General features: G+C 36.8%; 2 protein-coding genes across 5 annotated transcripts in view; one reads left to right on the forward strand and one right to left on the reverse strand.

Annotated features, from left to right (window-relative positions):
- Nucleotides 1–21090, forward strand: part of LOC138714813 (glutathione S-transferase theta-1-like) — a 60175-nt gene that overhangs the window by 31826 nt on the left and 7259 nt on the right. The window lies entirely within an intron of this gene.
- The window catches only part of LOC138714812 (uncharacterized), a 480985-nt gene continuing 464394 nt past the window's right edge, over nucleotides 4500–21090 (reverse strand). For all 4 annotated transcript variants that reach the window (XM_069846967.1, XM_069846965.1, XM_069846966.1 and 1 more), the window contains 2 exons: nucleotides 18619–21015; nucleotides 4500–8528 (listed from right to left, as the gene is read on the reverse strand). In XM_069846967.1, coding sequence (XP_069703068.1) covers nucleotides 8478–8528; nucleotides 18619–21015 — 2448 coding nt within the window. In that variant the 3' untranslated portion in view covers nucleotides 4500–8477. The remainder of the gene's footprint in view (nucleotides 8529–18618; nucleotides 21016–21090) is intronic.

Below are 21090 nucleotides of genomic sequence, written 5' to 3' on the forward strand. Positions count from 1 at the left end.
CAATAATGGAAGGAAGGTGTTAATTTTTCCAAAAGAACACGACAACGAAAGTGTAACATATGAGGGGGATCCAGGAAATAACGACCGTTCGCGCATACCCGCTGCGCAGCTGACTCCCCTTCCTTGTTTGAAGGTCAACTGGCTTCCTTAACATGTGTTCTCATAATGTTGTGAGTACTGGTTGCAACAAGTCGCCATTGTGCATTTTGTGTTACTTCAAAATGAACGACGTGATTGATAATCCCGCCGACTGTGAGGTGAGGAGTGTGATTCGATTTTTGAATGCCCGATATTTGAAACCTGCAGAAATTTACCGGCAATTGAAAGAAGTGTATGTTGATACTGTAATGAATGAAAGAAATGTGAGAAAATGGTGCGAAATGTTCAACAATGGGCGAAAAAATGTCAACGATGAAACTCGACCCGGACGCCCATCACTCATCACAGAAGACCTGAAGACTAAAGTGAACGACAGAATCTTGCAAGACAGGCGCACATCACTCGACGAATTGCATATTGTCTTTCCTGACATTTCTCGTTCTTTGCTTGGTGAAATTGTGTCGCAACATCTTGGCTACCACAAAATCTGTGCCCGCCCGCACACTGCTGCTTCAACTCGAGAATTGCTGGATCAATTCGGTTGGGAAATCTTTGATCATCCGCCCTATAGTCCAGACCTTGCTCCTAGCGATTTTCACCTTTTCACTAAGCTGAAAGACTTTCTGGGTGGTACGCGTTTTGGAAGTGATGAAGAGTTGAAGAAGACAGTGAACACCTGGCTTAATGAACTGGCGGCAGAGGAGTATAACACGGGAATTCTAAAGCTAGTGAACAGATACGACAAATGTTTAAATGTAGGTGGTGATTATGTAGAGAAGTAAAGGAAGCTTCAGTTATGTAACAGACTTTGTTTTTTCAAATAAATATATATATTTTTTAATTATTACAACAAAACGGTCGTTATTTCCTGGATCCCCCTCGTATTTTGTCATCTGCTAGGAGAGATCTGTGATGATGAGGCGATAGTAGCGATCCTAGTGGTGGGCAACTACCCATGTTTGCATTTTTACTACATATTGAGCTTCGCGACTGTATATATGGTAGACTGTGGTATTAGTACAGTATTTGAACTATATTCACAATAAAAATCCTGACGTCAAGCTCTTGTTTTCTGTTAATTATTTCTTTAGGAGTTTAACTGGACAGTTATTGAAGGACTTTTGATATTTGTTTCTTTAGATTTGTTAACTTGTCGGACCAACATGCCTTTCAAAAGTTTAACTGGAGTTATTTACAGCTACGGTACCATACTTCAATTCATATAAATTTACAGTAAGACGACCGGTTTAGGCTCTTCTGTATTATTCTAAACATAAATTTAAGTCATAAAACCTATTTATAAACGACATCCAAAAAAATAATTTCCCTTAATAAGTAAGTAAATAAAACGTAATAAAAAATAATTCGTAATTATTATTACATGACATGCTTTCAAACAAATGCATTTCCATTTAAAAACTGTGTCTAAACAAAGACACACCTAATGTCATCTTGGTACGAGACATCTGAAAATTGTTAATGATTCAGGCAATTAATTTCTGCATTGCTTTATATGTTATAGATTGCACTTACGATCTTTTTTTAATTGTGTTTTCTTCTGTTCAATATTTGAAACATATGTGAAACATTAGTTGGTAGCTACTCTACTTGTCATATGACAAATACAAGGGAAGAAATGTGATGTCAGCTTGTAACTGAATTTCTGATTTTGCCAGATTGAAGTACTTTAATAGTAAAAGTAAAAAAGGGCCTACATGAAGAAAAATGATTTAGCTACTGAGTGATACAGGGTTTATTAACTTCATACTTCGATGATGTACTGGTCACCATTGCAGATGAGATGTTCGACATTACGTGCAATTTTTCTAAGCAAAAATGGATTTTAAGGATCGCCAAAATCTGATCATTATTCTAATACGTATTGCCCTGGCTAAGGGAATGCAATATACTGGACGGATTTTACTCACAACTACTTTAGGGTGACTGGATTTCCAAAATAAAATACGGGACACTTATTGAAGTTGACATGAATCAACATTTTATCTAAATATTCATTATTACCGGTACTTGTGTTTATGTAATGTCAGTGAGCAATAAGGTCCATTTTATTTATTTTAAAGTAATAAATGCTACACCGTTTACAATAACTAGGCTATAATAAATATGCAAGTAGCCTACATAATAGAGTAGCATGGCTTAAGTCACTTTTGACAGTTTTTTATATTGCAACTAGTCTGAATTAAATAGGTTAACTTATCTGTTTAAAAATACTTCAGGTTATCCATATTGAATCTTTCGTACACTACTTTTAACACTTGAATATATATAATTGATTAAATGGCGATCTTACTCGTGTTAATTGTGTTCAGGTTAATTGGACCTTACACCATATCCATGTCACTGTATTCTGAACTTGTTTCATAACAAAATTTTTTGCCTCATATTACCGTTTAACTATTTTAACACCCTCCATGAAGATGAACTGTACAATCAGCATAATATTTTCTTTGATGAGTGAATTTGCTGTAGAAATGTTGGCCTTTTCTTCAGATAACTATAAATTTTGAACAATTGGGTATATGGATTAACTATGAATATCAAATAAAATACACTAGAGTGTTACAAGAAAAATATATATTGTATTTTATTACTTCAAATCAAGTATAGACGTTTCATATAACCACTGGGATTTCCTTAAATTCTCTGTCACTTTTTATTTATATTTATAGTAGGTATTTTTTAAAACAATTTCAAATATTCTGGGAATAAAATTGTACCTGTCCCGCGCCGTGGAATCACGGTCTAAGGCATCCCACCTATGACTCGCATTACGGAATGTGCGCTGGTTCGAGTCCTCATGGGGGAAGAAATTTTCTCATGAAATTTCGGCCAGTGTATGGGACCAGTGCCCACCCAGCATCGTGATGCACTTGGGGAGCTACGATAGGTAGCGAAATCCGGTTGCGAATACCAGTTATAATGGCTGGGGGGGATCATCGTGCTAATCACATGATACCTCCATTCTGGTTGGATGATCATCCACCTCTGCTTCGGCATGTGGGCGTGAGGCCAGCAGCCAGCTGGTCGGTCTAGGCCCTTCACGGGCTGTAGCGCCACGGATTATTATTACAGTATTATTAAAATTGTACCTACGAAATTATTAAAGAATGATACTTTGAACCGATTAAATAACACCTAGGTGCCTTATCTGTTTTTCAATTTAAAAGTCCTTTGTAATATGGCCTAAGGGTTCGAAAAATAATAAGAAGAAGTTTGCAGAAAGCTTGTCTATCATTGATATATCAAATGTACTGTTATTTCATACAACAGCATCGAGCCCTGCTTCAATTGCGAATATTATTACAAAAGGTTGCAGAAAGAATATACCGATACAAATCGAACCCCTGTTCCTATACACACTGTCCAACACATACCTATTAAAAAAAAAAGAACATGATCTATAAACTACTGTACTTTACATGAAGTATACAAATTAATTTACAATTATCTTACACAAGAGGTTATAAGCCAGTAACATTGGCACATTAAGTACAGTATGCCCGTGTTAAGAAAAGTATAACCATAAAAAATTATTTTAAACTACATAACGTACAATAATTATAAATGTATTTAGATTTATACTTTTCTTTTACAATCACAGCACAAATGTATCACTTTCACTTAATTACACAATTATTTTAAATTTGATAAAAAATGTTAACTGAATATTATAATTTCGGTAACCACTTAACACACATTAAAATATCCTACATTAATAATACAAATAAAAACAAGTTGAATATCTCAGTGAAACTCAGAATGAGTAGGGTAGAGGCAAACACAAAGCAGAAAAAGAAGTTTTAAAATTTAAACTGCTACCCAAATATTACTTTTATCATTCATAGAATTCAACAGCTTGTACCGGTAATTGTATGTAGTGCTTGATTATGATTAGCATCTTTAGAAAGAATAAAAGCACTGAGCGAAAATATGGAATGTGAAAACTAAACACTATTAAATAAAATCACTTAAGTGTATGTACTGGTTCTTTTCCATGTTGGTCGGAACATATTGAAGTCCTCAATAGCTATCAGATACATCCATGAAGAGTTGTTCAATTAGAAATTGTTTTATTTAGTATTGATATATATAAAAAAAAAAAACTTTGACATACATATATTTTAACCAGTGATTGCCAAAAGCTGTGTCGCGACACATGTCCCTGTCTCCACTCAAGCGTAACCATGGCATCATACCCCCACCCTCTGTTTACAGCCATCACTCGATATAAGTTAAAGACATTTATCAGCAGCGGATGTACACATATAATGTTACAAGTGTGTAGGATAGTATGTTTCGATGTCTTTTCGAAAACAGATAGTAAGTAAAAACTTAATTTTAAGGAGCATGGAAGGAAAAGTATTTATTTTGTGCAGATGGCAAAAATATGAGAGACTTAATTTGTTGCAAAATTTTAAATGAATTATAAAAGAACAATGTACATTGTCATTATTCTTCTTGTTATGAAGACTACCACGCCCTTATCTGTAAATTGAATATTTCATTCATAAACGAAACAATAAAAAGTATCGGCTTCTATGTCTTAATCGGGGTACAATACTTTGACTTTTTTTCGACGTATGCAGTGTAATTTGAATATTTCATGAATAAATAAACAATAAAAAGTATCTGGTTCTATGTCTTAATCGGTGTAAAATACTTCCACGTCTTTTTTTTAAGATGTAGTGTAATTTACAACTTCGTGACCAGCCTGGTACGTTTTTCTAATTTCAAATATCTGTTAATGTAAAGTAAACGTTCTTTTTATGGTAAATAAGAAAATAAATTTATTTTATTTTATTAATAATACAAAAATAATGAATAGGAGGGTAAAAGATTAACATGGAAAAAGGTGTGTATAGTTAATAAGTAGAAGAATATTGTATTGCTTTTGTTTTTTGGTCACAGTCCGTCTCTGCATTGTTATTCACTGCATTACCTGAGGAGATACCCACTCCACCCCTCTCCCTGGGATAGTGGTGTGCGGATTGCATTTCTATTACGTCACAATTTCGTGGTGTTTGGCAACCACTGGTTTTAACTAATGGCGGGTACTTGACTGTTTGTCATTCTCCCATATAAAGCCAATAAATTGTGTACACCAATTTACCGAGAGAGTTGTTGCCCAGGGTGCGCCATAGGAGAATGGTCTATTTCATATATGGGGAAGTGCAACAGGAGTCAATAGCATCTTATTATGACAAAAAAGGGCACTGAGGGTAATATTCAACAAAAATATCAAGGAATCATGTAGGTCACTATTCCCAGAGTTAAAGATAATGTCAGTTTACAATCTATTCATTTATAGAATCTTCATCTTACTTAGATTTATTTTTTTTAGTTGGTTATTTAACGACGCTGTATCAACTACAAGGTTATTTAGCGTTGACGAGATTAGTGATAGCGAGATGGTATTTGACGAGATGAGGCCGAGGATTCGCCATAAATTACCTGGCATTCACCTTATGGTTGGGGAAAACCTCCGAAAAACCCAACCAGATAATCAGCCCAAGAGGGAATCGAACCCGCGCCCGAGCGCAACTTCAGACTGGCAGGCACCTTAACCGACTGAGCCACACCGGTGGCTTCTTCCTTAGATCTAATATAGATCTTTATCAACCTAGATCACATTCTTTTAAATAGGTTTAAGTCCTGCATACATAGATGGTTGCTGAATCGATCTTTCTATGAAGTGAATGAATTCATGGAGTGTGATGTACTGAAATATTGTATTTTAAAAATGTAACCCTTTCTTTATATTTTAATTTTCCTCTTTGCATTTTAATTATTCTTTTTGTCCTTATATAAATTTGTTAACATACGTCATACTCTGTTTATTCCTTAGTTTTTGTTTGTCTCTGTATGTTTATTTGCTTATAGTTATTTATTTATTGTGCTAAGTTTGTTTGTGCATGTGTGAGTGTATGCGTGCATGCATATATTATCTAACCTGACAATGTCATATCCAGGCCTTGTACACTGGTTTCTGACAAATTATTATTATTATTATTATTATTATTATTATTATTATTATTATTATTATTATTATTATTATTATTAAAATTTGTATTCGTATCTTAACATTTCATTGTCTAGTACAGTTATTATAGTTTCACATTCCCTATTAATTACAAAATTTGTCTACAATAATAGTCATTCAATTTGCTTAAGAATAAAAATGCTTTAATAATTTGGCGTACGAGAAAAGTCACATAATTAATTAAAATACTGTGGACATCAATCTGAAAGTATAATTATGCGTATCAAGGGAAGTAAGAGTATAACCCAAATTGTGTACAATATCAGGTCTTACTATGTTTATCTGTGGTCCATTTTATTTATATCTATTCATCTGCCAAGAGACTTTTGGTTAGACCTTTAACTCATAATCAGCACTACGCTCATTAAAAATTTTATTGGAATGTTTAATAACACACTGTAAGAAATTCTGAATAATGCTTGTAAGTTTAGGCCGATAGTAGGCCTATGTACGTGACAGGAAACATTAACTTTAATTTTATGCCACTATAGTGTGTTCTGAATGTTAGTTTTAACAATTCAGAAACATGTTTAAATTCTTATATTACCGGTACTGAAATTTCTAAGACCCTACTAAACAGTTGAGAATCACTGAGATTTCACAGTAACAGCCTGAGCTGCCAAATGTTTAATATAATTAGGTAGGTGGGGTAGGCCTATGTATTCATTTTCGATTAGGTACACATTTCTGACAGTTGTGTATTACTAATGATACAGTTAAACTTATTAAATTAACAACTTCTACAACTTTCCTGTGTTAAGTAATCAAATTATTATGGCACTTTACCTAGTCGTTTGATAATGTTGTAAAGTTCCTGCCGAAATTAGTCAGTAGTTTAATTATTTAACACAGTAAAGTTGTAATAGTACATTATGCAACGAGCCTATAGTGGTAGTATGAAATGAGCGCAAGTGAGTTTCATAATTTTCATACGAGCGTCTTAATTACCATTATAGGCAAGTTTCATACGACTTTTTATGCTCGGCCATATTTCTAACTTGAAAGTATTGAAAATTAGGTCTTTTTATGGTTATGTGCGAACTGACCTGAATTGTGAGATGTGCGCAGACGCGAAAGTATTGATTTTTTCCGAGGCCGAATGTCATTGACCTTGGCACAGAATAAGAATGAACATTAGTCTGATATAACCTGGAAATTGATTTAGAATTGAAAAACGAGATGACAAATTGAATTTATTTGAATATTATTTACAATTAACGCTAATTATTATAGTAACAGAACATAACCTTCTGCGACAGTATTGTATTTCCAGCCTCCGTGACTTTTCGCTAATTGTCTGTCGATTGCATATCCGAAAATAATCGATATAACGGTACAAAGCTGACTTGTGATTGGCTGAAGACCTGTACTTTAATGAGTATGTGTACTTTAATGACATGCATTAAAGGACTACTACCAGGTGTATAATTACTACATTTCGGCATGGTCGAGCATAAAAGTAGTTAAATTAACAAGTTTAACCATATAATTAGTGATAACTATGTTTGCTGTTAGTAAATTTAATTATACACAAAACTACAACTAACACATAAAACTTAAAAACATTAGATTTCAGTCTTTTTATATAAATAAATCAAGAATCCGTACAAGAGTAAAAAAAAAGTAGGAACTTACATTACAAATGAAAGTTTAAATCTACGTAAAAAAAAAGCGTAATGTTCATTTCTTTGAAAGTGATTGATTAATCACGTTAGAAAAAAAGTCACTGTTCAAATTTGCACTTGACAGATAATCCTGCACTCAAAGGACAAGAAGCCAACAACACAGACACTTCTGCTGCTGTGAACACATGGGAAGAGGTTATATAACTAACCACACACGGTAAAATGTGAAGATAAAACGTTCTGAATTAAGAGGACTGAATCATATCTAAAAAAAGAGGGAGGGGGGGGGAATAAAAACAAACCTCTTTCTTCACTGTGTCACACACATGAGCACTGACCGAATGAATCCAAATGTCGGCTGGGAAATAAATGAGACTAGTTTCAAATCACTTATTCCACTTCAACAGCGGAGGTACACAATATCACAGTTCGGTGGCATGACCAGTTCTAAGTCCTTTCTGAGACTAGTCTCTATATAAATACACACTTCTTTCTCAAATAAAGTATCAACACTTTTGTTCTGTCTTCACATTAATATTTTCAGTTACGACATAAAGGAGTCAGTGCAAACTGAAAGTATACGGTATCCTGCATCAATTCTGCTCAGTAAAAAGTGTATTGATGAAAAATGAACATATAGCAGAAGGATGCAAGTTTTGAGCAACTGCGTACCGGTACTAGTTATATCCAGTCTATTCAATTGGTTGTCTGCATTCTTGGGAGTGGGTACTCCAATGTAGAGTCTGAAATCAACAAAAACCAAGGTTAAATCTGGGATTATATCACAGCAAACTTTATGCAGAATTGTAACATTACATTATCGCATTATTTAACAACTCTTTTTGAAATACAAAGGCTATCAGTGGCAGCTCATGGAAACATTTGAGATGCTGACACTGTTTTCAGATGACTGATTAGAAGATATTTAATTTTATACTTTTTTTATTATGCAAAGTATAAACAGAAAATATAGAGTCTTTCATAAGTAATGAGCAAAGCCTGGGACTTCAGCAGGTAAACAATACGTACAGGTTAAGTACCTATGAAAGGAGGTTTATTGAACACTGACGCTCTTTACACACAGTGAGCATACGATAAGTACACGGGCGTTCCAGTACAGACTACGACAAAAATACAGTAACTTCTCGCCCAAACTTTAGCGTAATAATAAAAGGATTACGTTATGTTCGACAAAGTGAACTGCAAAATAGTACAGAAATATAATATTAATTGCAAAAACAAATCTTACACATTCATATGTTAGGAATTAGTTATTCCTCATACTATTTTGTTTACATCATATGATTTGTTGCAATGAACCACAACATAAATTCTTAAATTATCAAATGAAAAGCTTCTTCTATTTTCTGAAAAACAATTTTTTAACTGAGAAAAGGTTCTTTCAACATCACATGATTGGGGGTGGCAAACTTAAACCATGCACCACACACTATCACAATCACTGTCAATACTGTTCAAAGCTTTGTGTATTCGATTTTATTTCGAATTTCACAAAGTTTGGAAAATCCAACGTTTTTCTTGAGAATGTTTTTAAACTTTTGTTGCAACGACACACTTTTTTCATCTTCATTTTGAGGGATTATCTACTACAAAAAATCAAAGTAACATGACATTAAATATTCTTTACGTAGAGTTGTTTCAGACGGGGCAATTCTGCCCTATACTTCTCTATAAAATTCTTGAAGTGGGGGTTTTCCAACTTGTTAAAAGGAATGTTGGAGCTCAACATCATTTCACACAAATCCCGGAAAGAAATAATTGTGTCTATCAGAATTTGAAACAGAAGGCGCACTTGCTTCCTTCTCGTTACGTATGAATAATTGTAAATGAGCTTCATGTCTCTGAGTTTGATATGCTGTTCTATGTATTTGGGGCTCTCGCCCTTTATTACAGTGTGGCACGCATTACATGTGATATTAATGCTATCTGTACAAAAGTACTTACTTTCGTATACTTCCACAAGTTTCTTTAATTTATCCTCTTTTTTCAGTGAAACTTCCGGCATAGTAATTGTGCACGTAGATTTGTACTCGCCTGTACTCTTGGAATGCTAGCTATCAACTATCAGACAACCGATCACTAGTATGGAGTCGAATGGGCAGTCTTTCGGGACTAGGCGAAGGAAGTTTCTTTACAAACACAACCAGCAATATATACTTTGTGTATCATTAACCTGTTTTTAAACTGCTGAACTCCCTAGGCTTGGTAATGAGTCTATCGAAAAATCAACTATTTTGAATAATTTTTTGAAATGATTTTCATCCTCATGAAAAAGAACCCTTCCCAGTGCCATACAGTCGATTTGGAAACAAACACTCCCCCTCCCCCTGCCGCCAGAGGAAGCTACTTATCCATGTGTAATATGCATATGACCTGGAGCATGGCCTGCTATACGCCAAGAATAATGGCACATGGCCATGCCTATACACATTGTTGTAATAGACTCGAGTGATAAAATGCCATGCAGCTGGTTAACGTTATTGCAGAAGAAAAAAATTGCTGTCTGCTTTGAACTTGGAAAAAATGTCGCTCAAATTAAGCGTTTATTTCGTAGATGAAGTGTTTCTAGGCACGTGGATCGATTGCACACGCCCAATCCGTTGGCCTCCCTGATCACCTGATTTGACTTCCCTAGACTTCTTTTTTCTGGGGATTCATCAAAGATCGTGTCTATGTGACGAAGCCACGCACTATTTCTGAATTAGTGGAACGAATTAAACACATGATACAAATGGTTATGCCTGACATGCTTCCCAGAGTTCATGAAGAGTTGATACGTCGCTTACATTTGTGCATTCAGCAGAACATTTTTAAAATTGTACACCATAATTTGTCAACAATTGAAACTTTTTATAGTTATGTGTTTTAATAAAGGTTTAAAACACTAACCATTCTTTCGTTTAATAGCTCTGATGGTGAGGGGAGGGAGTGTTTGTTTCCAAATCGACTGTTGCCACCGGGATGGGTTCTTTCTCGTGAGGATGAACATTATTTAAAAAAATTATCCAAAATAGTTCATTTTTCTATAGATTCGTTACTTATGAAAGACTCTGTATAATATTTAAAAAAAAGAAGTAAACGTTTTCAGCATGTCTAATAGGTACTGAAATAATGGTTTCACATATGCCATTTCAATCGATCAATCAATCAATCAATATTGTCATGAGCATATGCTATAAACATGGTCAAAATACAATATAAATATATGGAGTGTATAATGAAATAATTAAATAGCAGATAATAGATAATATACAGAGTAATTAACGAGGAGTTACGGTCACCTACAGAGCTTATTTCCGAAGACATTCTGAGCAAAAAATGTCATATAAACATGGGTCCTATTCTCAATATTTTCAGAGTTATACCAATTTCAAGTTGTTTGTAAAATACCTCTTTTCATTTAATTTTAAGGGTAAAAGAATAATATAGCTAGAGAATAAACTATTCACAAGTTCAGTAAAATCCCTCATAACCGGCATCAAAATAACCGACAATATCAAAACAACGGCACTTTTAGCTAGATAAAAAAAAGTTTAAATCTGCCATATTGCCACAGTATGGACCGTCAATTTTGTCACATTAGAAAGTTCGTCCCAACTTTCATTTTCAGTGAATATCCGAACCTAAAATTAGTGTATTATTTGTGTTGTGTGATGTGTTTTAATAAAGAAAATCCACACAGTTTTTATGTTTATTTAGTTATGTTTGGGCCATCAATGTAGAAAGTTCGCATGAACTTTCGTTGTCAGTAAATATTCTAACCTAAAATTAGTGTATTATTTGTGTTGTGTGATGTGTTTTAATAAGGAAAATCCACACAGTTTTTATGTTTATTCAGTTATGAGCAAGTGATAGAAAAATACGCTTCACATGGCTGCAGTTTCAACATTTGGCACCATGAAATACGAACTTTTTTTTTATATACCGGTCGGTATTCATTAAATTATCCAGCAAAATCTTATATCCGGAACTGGCCTGATCCCTTTGGTGCCGGTTAAGAGGGATTCTATTGTATCATTTCTTTAATTGGCTAGTATTCTCAAGCTAAAAATGTTTGTTAATTCCTTAGTTACTTTGTACAGAATTTTTTTAAAAATTTTATTTAAAAATTAAAACCATTTTTTTTCTTCCATGTCTTGTCCTTGTTTTTGCAAGTGTTATCATTAGTAGTATCCGTCCTATTCATCCGTGGTTTCGTATGAGAATTGAAAGCAATATAAAATGAACGCCTAATGAGTTGCTAGCTCAGAAGGGTTCAATTTAAGAGACTTCCAAAAGCCATGAGAGTTGAAAGCAATATAAAATGAACGCCTAATGGGTTGTTGCTAGTCCAGAAGAGTTTAATTTAATAGACTTCCAAAAAGCCATGCTTCAGTATCGTCCCCAGGGGAAGAGATCTTTGGGCCATCCAAAAAAAGGATCGAGAATGACTCACTGAGACCATAACAGGCCTTGAGCCTTATACTTGTTTGGATGATGATGATAATTAAAAATTACATTATTCTTACGCACTTATCACAACAATTGTTACAAATCACACGACTTCTAGCAACTTGATTGTTTACAGTTCAATTTTTCATGCTGAGGTAGACTTAAAGAGTTTACAAGAGTGACGTGATTTATAACAATGTTGTGATAAGTGCGTAAGAAAATTGTAGGCCTAATTCTGTAGTTAAAAATCGAAAAAAAAAAAAAAAAAAAAAAAAAAATCTGTGCGAATCAATTATGGAATTCGCAACACATTGTTTGCTTCAGAACACTAGCCAATTAAAGAAACGATACTTCTGAATAGTTCATCCTCTATCTTCAATATTCTTTTACCCTTAAAACTAAAGAAAAATGTATTTTGCAAACAAGTTCAAATTAATTGAGAATAGGACCCATGTTGGAAATATGCTCCTTAAGTGGCGGTAATTCCTTGTGAATCACCCTGTATATTACACTGAATAAATCATAAATGTAAATATACAATAAATTAAATAAATTAGTTTATTAATTATATTTATATTACTTATATATATTACATAAGTTTCATTCTTTTGTGAATGAAATGGTGTTTCTATTTTTATGTAAATATTACTTTTATCAAAGTTTCAACGCTTTCAAAAGTGTCCCGAATTTTGAAAAGCCCCTTATGTTAATGATGCACATCTTAGAACAGTTCGTGCGTATTTCAGTATTTTTTTACAGGCTCATATCAGCGCTCTTGTTAAGTGTATATACATGAGAATGAAGAAGGCCATGCAAAGCTTATTTGACTTATGTACTAGGAATTGGCTCTAATTTATCACATAAGGCTTATATGCAGCAACTTCGAAATTACACTGCAAGTTTATAAATGCAGTACTGTACCGTAGTAATATTGCATTCATAAAGCATCAAATGATCATAACCTCTATGCAGCCAAGACAATCTTTAGTAGATGAAATGTTAAGGAAAGTTAAGGCTATGAGCATATTATTTACAATAGAGTTTTTTTTGGGGGGGGGGGGGAGAGGGGATTCAAGCAATTGGGCTTGTAAGCAAGATATCAAGAAAACGAGACAGTATAGGGCTAATGTTATACGTAACCAATAGCTGTGAAGAGATTTTTAATCAAGCAAGCAATCTTTGTAGGTACTCACTTCCTCTACCTAGACGTAGAACAGTTACAGTACAGATGATATCACAACACGACTGTTCATGACTCTTCTTCACTCATGAGTATGCTTAGAGCCACCACCTTCAGATAAGTAACCCTTTGGGCGAGTAATACATGGTATAACAAAACAGTGACAAATTGTAGGTATACAATAAAAAGATTAAGACTCAGAAGTAATTATAGTTGCGACCTGCCACTATTTTCACTTTCGTAGTATTCATATTGCCATCATAACTACATATGTGGCCTAGACAAATTATTGCTTATGTACCAAGAAGAAGAAGAAATTTGGGGAGACTACGAAAACACTAGTATGAGATCATAACGGATCCACTAGGGTCCAACACGTGAAAGACATGATGATGATGATGATGATGATGATGATGATGATGATGATGATGCAATAAAGTTTATTACTTAAACAAAACTTGTATTACCAGTACTTAAACTTTTAAAATATTATTTGCCAGTTAGACATACATATGGGCTATTCCATCTCAAATCGACCGAAATATAGAGAAAATTGACCTTGCAATTTTTAAATACAATGAAACTTTTTCTGTCCGTTGACAACTGTGATACAATGCTTTGTGCAAAGTTTGAGGCATCAGAACTTCATAGTGTTTAAATTAAAAATATTTAAATTTATCGTATTTTCATAAAATTAGCAACTTAAACCCAGGACGACCAAAGAAGAGATGGACACAAGATTTTGGAGCCGGAACAGGCTAAAATAGCCTAAAACCGTGAAGGAGAAGGAGGAGGAGAAGAAGAAGAAGAAGAAGAATCACTTTCTACACTGATGGCCCGAACATAACTAAATAAATATAAAACTGTGTGGATTTTCTTTATTAAAACACATCACACAACACAAATAATACACAAATTTTAGGTTCCTATTGTGGTAAAAGTGACTGTCCACGCTGTGGCAATCTGGCAGATTTAAACTTAGAAAGCATGATTATTATATAAAGGTTGTGTTTAATCACATTCCACAACAAAGACATAAAAATGTACAAGATATTGTATGCAAAATGCCTAAAGATGCCCGAAGGGTGAAAACGTTTGCTTTAGTTTTTATAATACACAATGATCATTTACATATGTAAATGTCATTGATTTTAAATTTGTGATCTGTCAATTAGACTGAACTCCAAATAAAACAATATTATATTATATTAGATTGAAACTTTTTTTGGTCCAGCCAAAAGTGCCATTGTTTTGGTATTGCCGGTTATTTGGGTGCTGGTTACGAGCGATTTTACTGTATTTACTCTTATGTGTATTATGTATCGAGCAGGCTAGCGGAGTGGTAGAGGGCTGGCCTTGCATTCGGGAGGCCCGGGGTTCGATTCCAGGGACCGGGAATCCTAACTGAGGTTTTCCATGGTTTCCTCAGTTATTTCCAGGCAAATGTCGGGATTGTACCTCTTGAAAGTCCGGCCATGGACAGCGATCCTTCCCTTAATCCTTTCATATGTGTGAGTGAATGATGTGTAATGTCTTAAATGTTTGTGTTGTATCGGAGGTGACCCTGGCACTGAGCTGATCCCTCGTCCGGGGAGGCCCTCCATGTCCTTGTGTGGTCAAAAAAGTATGTATGTGATCCATAGATTAATTCCTCTCCCGACAGGTCGCGGCCCTGTAAGGCCCGGGTGGCGTGGGTCGTGTAAATGCACCTAAAAGGGAGAGGTTAAACTAAGGGAAAGAAAGAAAGAAAGAAAGTGTATTATGTAATTAATTATTAGTTTGTAAAAATGACATGCCCCATATAATGTACATAGGTTGGATAAAAAGTAATGGCAACACTGCTGTCACGTGACGATGGTGCGTTCGAGAGTTGCCAGCTGTGTGGACATGAACAAGGACTGTTAGATGAGTTAGTGCAGCCAGCGGCGACAATACTCTGTCAATCTACTGCAGTGTGTAGAACGTTGACTTTCATAGGGATAGTGCGAGCGCCCTAAGCCCACGTTTACAAAACTAGAGCAACGTTCCTGGATCAAAATTGAAGTGACACGAGATCATAGTGCACAAGAATGTTTTAAGGGACTGTATGAAGCATGTGCCGATGCAGCGTTGCTATATCGCACAGTGGCACGATGGGTTAAAGCGTTCCGGGAAGGCAGGGATGCCGTTCAGCACAACCTCTGTACAGGACGACCCCGCGTGGAGGACAACACAGTTCAACTCCTTGCTTCCCTGTTGGATACTGATCGCCGATGGACTGTGCGTGAGTTAGCAGTGGAAGTCGGAGTATGCCACAAAACTGTGCTCCACATTCTGCAAGACATTCTGGGTTACCGAGGTTTAACAATGACACTGCTATTCAGTCGCACAGGCATTGTTGGACCGGTACCAAAGGAAAGATGACGACTTTCTTGGACGAATCGTCGCTATGGACGAAACCTGGGCTCGCTCATATGAACCAACCAAACTTGAAACGTCAATCAAATGAATGGAAGCATCCAGGTTCTTCTCGTCCAAAGAAAGTGCGCCCTACACAAAGTGCTGTGATAGTGATGTTCATTGTGGCGTATGACATTGATGGGGGTAATACTGCATCACGCTGTACCTCCAAGGCAGACGGAAAACACGGACTATTGGAACATCCACCGTACTCACCCGATATGATCCATGCGATTACGATCTTTTCACCAAAGTGAAAGAACCGCTGCGAGGGACCGGGTACAATACCAGAGATGAACTTATCCATGCTTTAGGGCGGTCAATACGGAACATCAACAAAGATGGACGCACTGATGGTGTACGACGCCTTCCAAACATTTGGCAAAAGGTAATAAATAAGGGGGGCGACTATATAGAAGGTACGTAAATGTTGTACCCCTGTGAATAAAGCCATATCAGAAATATCGAACTGTTGCTATTACTTTTTATCCAACCTTAGTATATGAACAGTAGACGCAATAAATGATTATGTTGTTGTTTTCTAATGCCAGGCGTTTGACAATAAAGTCATTTGACCTCTTGCACTCCAATATTTTTCAAAGATATTATCATGACTAGCCACTGAAGCACAGATTTTTAGGTGTTCCGAATCCATTTCTTGGTTTGAGTTGCACAATGGACAGTTAGGGGACTGATATATTCTAATTCTATGCAGGTGTTTGGCCAAACAATCATGGCCTGTTGCCAATCTAAATGCAGCTACAGACGATTTGCGTGGTAAATCGGGAATTAACTGTGGATTTTGATGCAGAGAGTTCCATTTTTTCCCTTGGGATTGAGTTATCAAATTTTGTTTGTTGAAGTCTAAGTATGTAGATTTAATAAATCTCTTCACAGAGTAATACGTAGATTTAGTAACAGGTCTGTAAGTAGCAGTGCTGCCCTTCTTTGCTAATGCATCCGCATTCTCATTTCCCAGGATTCCACAGTGGGATGGTATCCATTGGAATAAAATTCTTTTATTGAGTGATAATAATTGAGAGAGTATTTTAGTTATTTCTGCTGTTTGAGAGGAAGGTGTGTGTTTAGAGACGATTGATAGAATAGCTGCTTTGGAGTTTGACAATATAACTGCATTCCTAAATTTATTGATGTGGCATAGAAGATTCCTGTGACATTCACTTATTGCAATGATTTCACCATCAAAACTTGTTGTTCCATATCCAAGAGATCTATAAAGTGAGAAGAGACAGCATGTAACACCTGCACCGGCACCTTGTTCTCTGGAGATCAAGGATCCGTTGGCGTATAAAAGAAGCCAGTTTTGTGGAGGGTACCTAATATTAATTGTATCTAAAGATAATTGTTTCAGTATTTCAGTGTTTACTTCTGATTTCAGCATTTCTTTTGTTAAATTTAGATTATATTCTATATTTAATAGAGTTAAAGGGTTTGGTTTAATTTGTAAGTTTTCTTTTAAATTCGGGATATTGATTTTCTGTTTTAATTTTTTTTTTTTTTAATCCAATGCCACCAGGTTGTCTTTTCGGCATTTCTGGTCTTCTCTCCTGGCTGTGGCTTAATTGTAACCCACTTCTGAGGTTGGGGCGCTTGGAAGGCGGAGTTACATTACCCCGATGATGTGATAGGATGATTATGATAATGTAGTGCCAGGAGAGGTCTTAAATCTAAACTTAACCTAAATTCCAGACCATGGACGAACACAGGAATAATCCCCTTTAAGGAAAAATTCCTGTGCTCTAACCGGGAATCGAACCCGGGACCTCATGTACTATAGCCAGAAGCTCTGACCACTAGACCATGACAAACACTAAAACGTACAGCAAAAATGCATTATCATTAGTCAATAATTTGTCTCCTCACAACAGCTTATTTCGCTAATTCAACATAAGAAATAGACCTAGACCTAGAACATCTTGTACGTAGTAATGAATGGATGGATGCATTACTCCCGTATTGTTCACATCAGACGTCACGAGTGAATGGATCACAATTTAAATGTAAAACTTGATTGTTAATTATGTCGAAATATGACCTCCTTTGACAATAATCTCTATCTCCACTAGCACTGAAAATGCTTTCTTGCTGGTGCAATCCAGATCCTCAAACACCCACTATCTAGAAATTTACACCTAGAACTCTCGAATAAACGTACGTACTTAAATTACATGTCTCATTGGCACATTCATATTAACTGAATAGTTAACGCATCCAGCACTTACATTCATTACTGTGCATAAGAGGTGAATACAGTAGTTCTAGGTTATTCTGTGGAAAATATTGAGTGCCAGAAAGTAAAACCATCTGTTTAGTACTCTCATCCTATTCATAGTATGAAACTGTTAAAAAAATAGTGCCTCCTTTAGTCTAGTTCTACCACTATTTCCTGTAACTCCAGTGTCTTTCTCCCATTCAGTTTTAAAGTCCACAGATGATGCATGTTGCTTCATCAGGCTTAACTGCTTTAAAATTCTACCTTCAGGTGCTGTACATATACAATTTAATTCTTGAACGATGGATATGAAACTTTGAGTTTTCAATCTACAGAGAGGACTGTATGAATGCCAATTGTTTCCTGGTAATCTGATAAGTTTTTCATATTGAATCAGTGCTTTTTCTTCTATTGTCATTTTGATGCTGTTAATATTAGTGATTATGATTATGGTTATGGTTAATTATGTGCACAACATAAACACAAGACGACTGCAACAAATTCTCTTAAATGTAAATTATCAACGTACCTGGCACTCGGCACTGCAGTACCAGGCCCTGTGACAGGCCGAGCACATGAACCTGGCATTGCGCCTGCACTTGCCACAGTAATACGCAATTTGCATATTACTCCTCCCAGCCATCGCATGTGGAATAGTAGCAGACTGCTGTGGCATCACTGCTTCAGGTGGAGGCACCTGATTGTTACTGTGGCAGAACCTGTCTTTCTCTGGGACGCTTGCAATGCGAGGCTCCATTAGAAGGCGCCTCCTCTGCTGATCTTGGAGGATGGCATCTTGATCGGCTGCACTACACGAACTGGCCTGCTTTCCTACTGGCTGTTGCTGGCGTGGCAAAACATGTTCATGATGTCTATGCGATGCAGCAGCATCTGGTTGCTCAGAAGCCTCCAGAACTTCACAGTCTAATCCCGGATGACCACTTCCCATACTCGAAGTGCTTGCTTCTTGTGAGGCCATCACCCTACTGACTGTGGGCTGTTGGGTATTACTGCTATTTACCACCGGGACTCTGCAACTATGGTGTACACATCCTGGACAATGTGCAACCCTACGCTCTTCTACAACCACAGTCATTTGTCTAACTGGCTGATTGGTCTGTGATCGATCTCGCTGGTGTTTCGAAGATGCAGACACATCCTCTTCATGTTGACGTGAAACAGCAGCTGTGGATGATGACGGAGCAACCGATTCACTATTATCACTTGTCGACTTTCGTTTTGTAACAGAAAGATCTATTGGGTAGTCTTCCATAGCACTGGGCACGTTCACTTGGACATTTTGTGATGCTGATGGCTGTTGTTGACGAATCGAATGGACAGAAGTACACGAAGATGTACCTTGAGAAGGTGGAGTGTCTCTAAAATGGATTGACTGAGGAGATACTTCAGATGTGAGATTAGTATGGGCAGTTGCTGGAGATACTTCACAAAGATGTCTCGCATGGGTAGGTGCACGAGGTATTTCTGAAGTATGCTTATTTTGGGCAGTTGCGGAAGTGTGCCTTCCAGGATAGTCTTCACAAGTGCCCCTATTATGGCCAGATAATGCAGGAGATCCAGAAAGTGAAGTGTGTACATGTCCAGATGCCGCATGTCTTACTACATCAGGGGATCCCTTTGCTGAAGGACTATGAACACTAGCGGCATCAGATGCTTGCCTAGAAGCTGGTGATATGTTTGGTGAGCACCTAACATAGTTACATGCTGCAGACACTTCAAGAGATTCTCCCGATGGGGTGAGCCTAGAACGTCCACATGTAGGTTCATCACTTGGATTATGTCTGTTTACAGCAGTGACATGAGCTGGTAATCCCGGTGGAGTGTTTCCTGTAGGTGAAATGTGCCTCATATGCCCTTCACCTGGAATATTTCTGATATGGACAGATGCAGAAGGCTGATCAGGCGGAGTCTGCTTGAAACTGTTGGATGAAGAAGTGTGCATCACATGAACGGCTGATGAGACAGAGTGGTCTTCAGACAAAGGTTGTCTCATATGGCTGGGATTGCTTGCAAGAACTTCCGGTGCTGAAGGTCTTAAACGAACTTGATTTTCTGGAGACAGTAGTCTTGATTGGACGGGAACAGGAATGTGAGAATCTGGTATCTGTTGTGTGTTTCTTTCAGGTGGTAACGCCATTCCTTTATTATGAATAGGTGAACGTTGTGAGACATTTGTTGTATTTCTCACCGTTTCATTTGGTATCGGCAGTACATGTGGTGGAGCCGATTGCTGCTGTTGTGGTGATATCTGAGGATGCAAATGCATATGAGAGTTAGACTGAGATCCTGGTATCTGGTTAGAGCGTGGAGAAACGCGAGAGACGGGCGCAGTTTGAGTGTGTGGCGATAGCTGAGATATTGTTACTGGTACTGAATGCTGTGGATGTGACAGACAGACTGATGACTGGGATACTGACACAGGTTTAGGTGTCAAGTTAGGCAGTTGCTGGCGCTGAGATCTTTGAGCAGCAGCTGATGGAACGGAAGGTGACACAAAGGACTGTGACTGTTGATGTAAAGCTGATATTTGCGACAATAGTTGCGTCCCTCCAGGATGATGGGGTCGCATCATCAGTGGTGGTGGGGGAGGTAATGATCTTTGGACAGACTGTTGCTCATGCACATTTGTAGTATGACTGGCGCGTAAAAATGATGCAGAGCTTGCAATATCCGATCTCTCCATCTGCTGCCGTTGTTGGATATTTGCTGCAAACTGTGGTTCTTGCAGAGATGACTCTGTAGGAACAACAGACGCGATCTGTCTGTGGTTTCGGTGCTGGTGCTGCTCCTGCTGCCTCTGCTGCTGCTGCTGTCTATGTTCCACTTGCTGTCTGCGTTGCATGTACATTAATGCCATTGAAGCCCCAGTGGCTTCTGCATTCGTTCTTGGTAATCCTATTCCAGCCTGAAAAAACATGCAAACCACCTAAGTTATGAGACTTCAAGCCCTCGCAATGACTAACAAGCAAACGTCCTGGTA

This window comes from Periplaneta americana, chromosome 15 (genome assembly GCF_040183065.1).
Source record: "Periplaneta americana isolate PAMFEO1 chromosome 15, P.americana_PAMFEO1_priV1, whole genome shotgun sequence".
NCBI lineage: Eukaryota > Metazoa > Arthropoda > Insecta > Blattodea > Blattidae > Periplaneta > Periplaneta americana.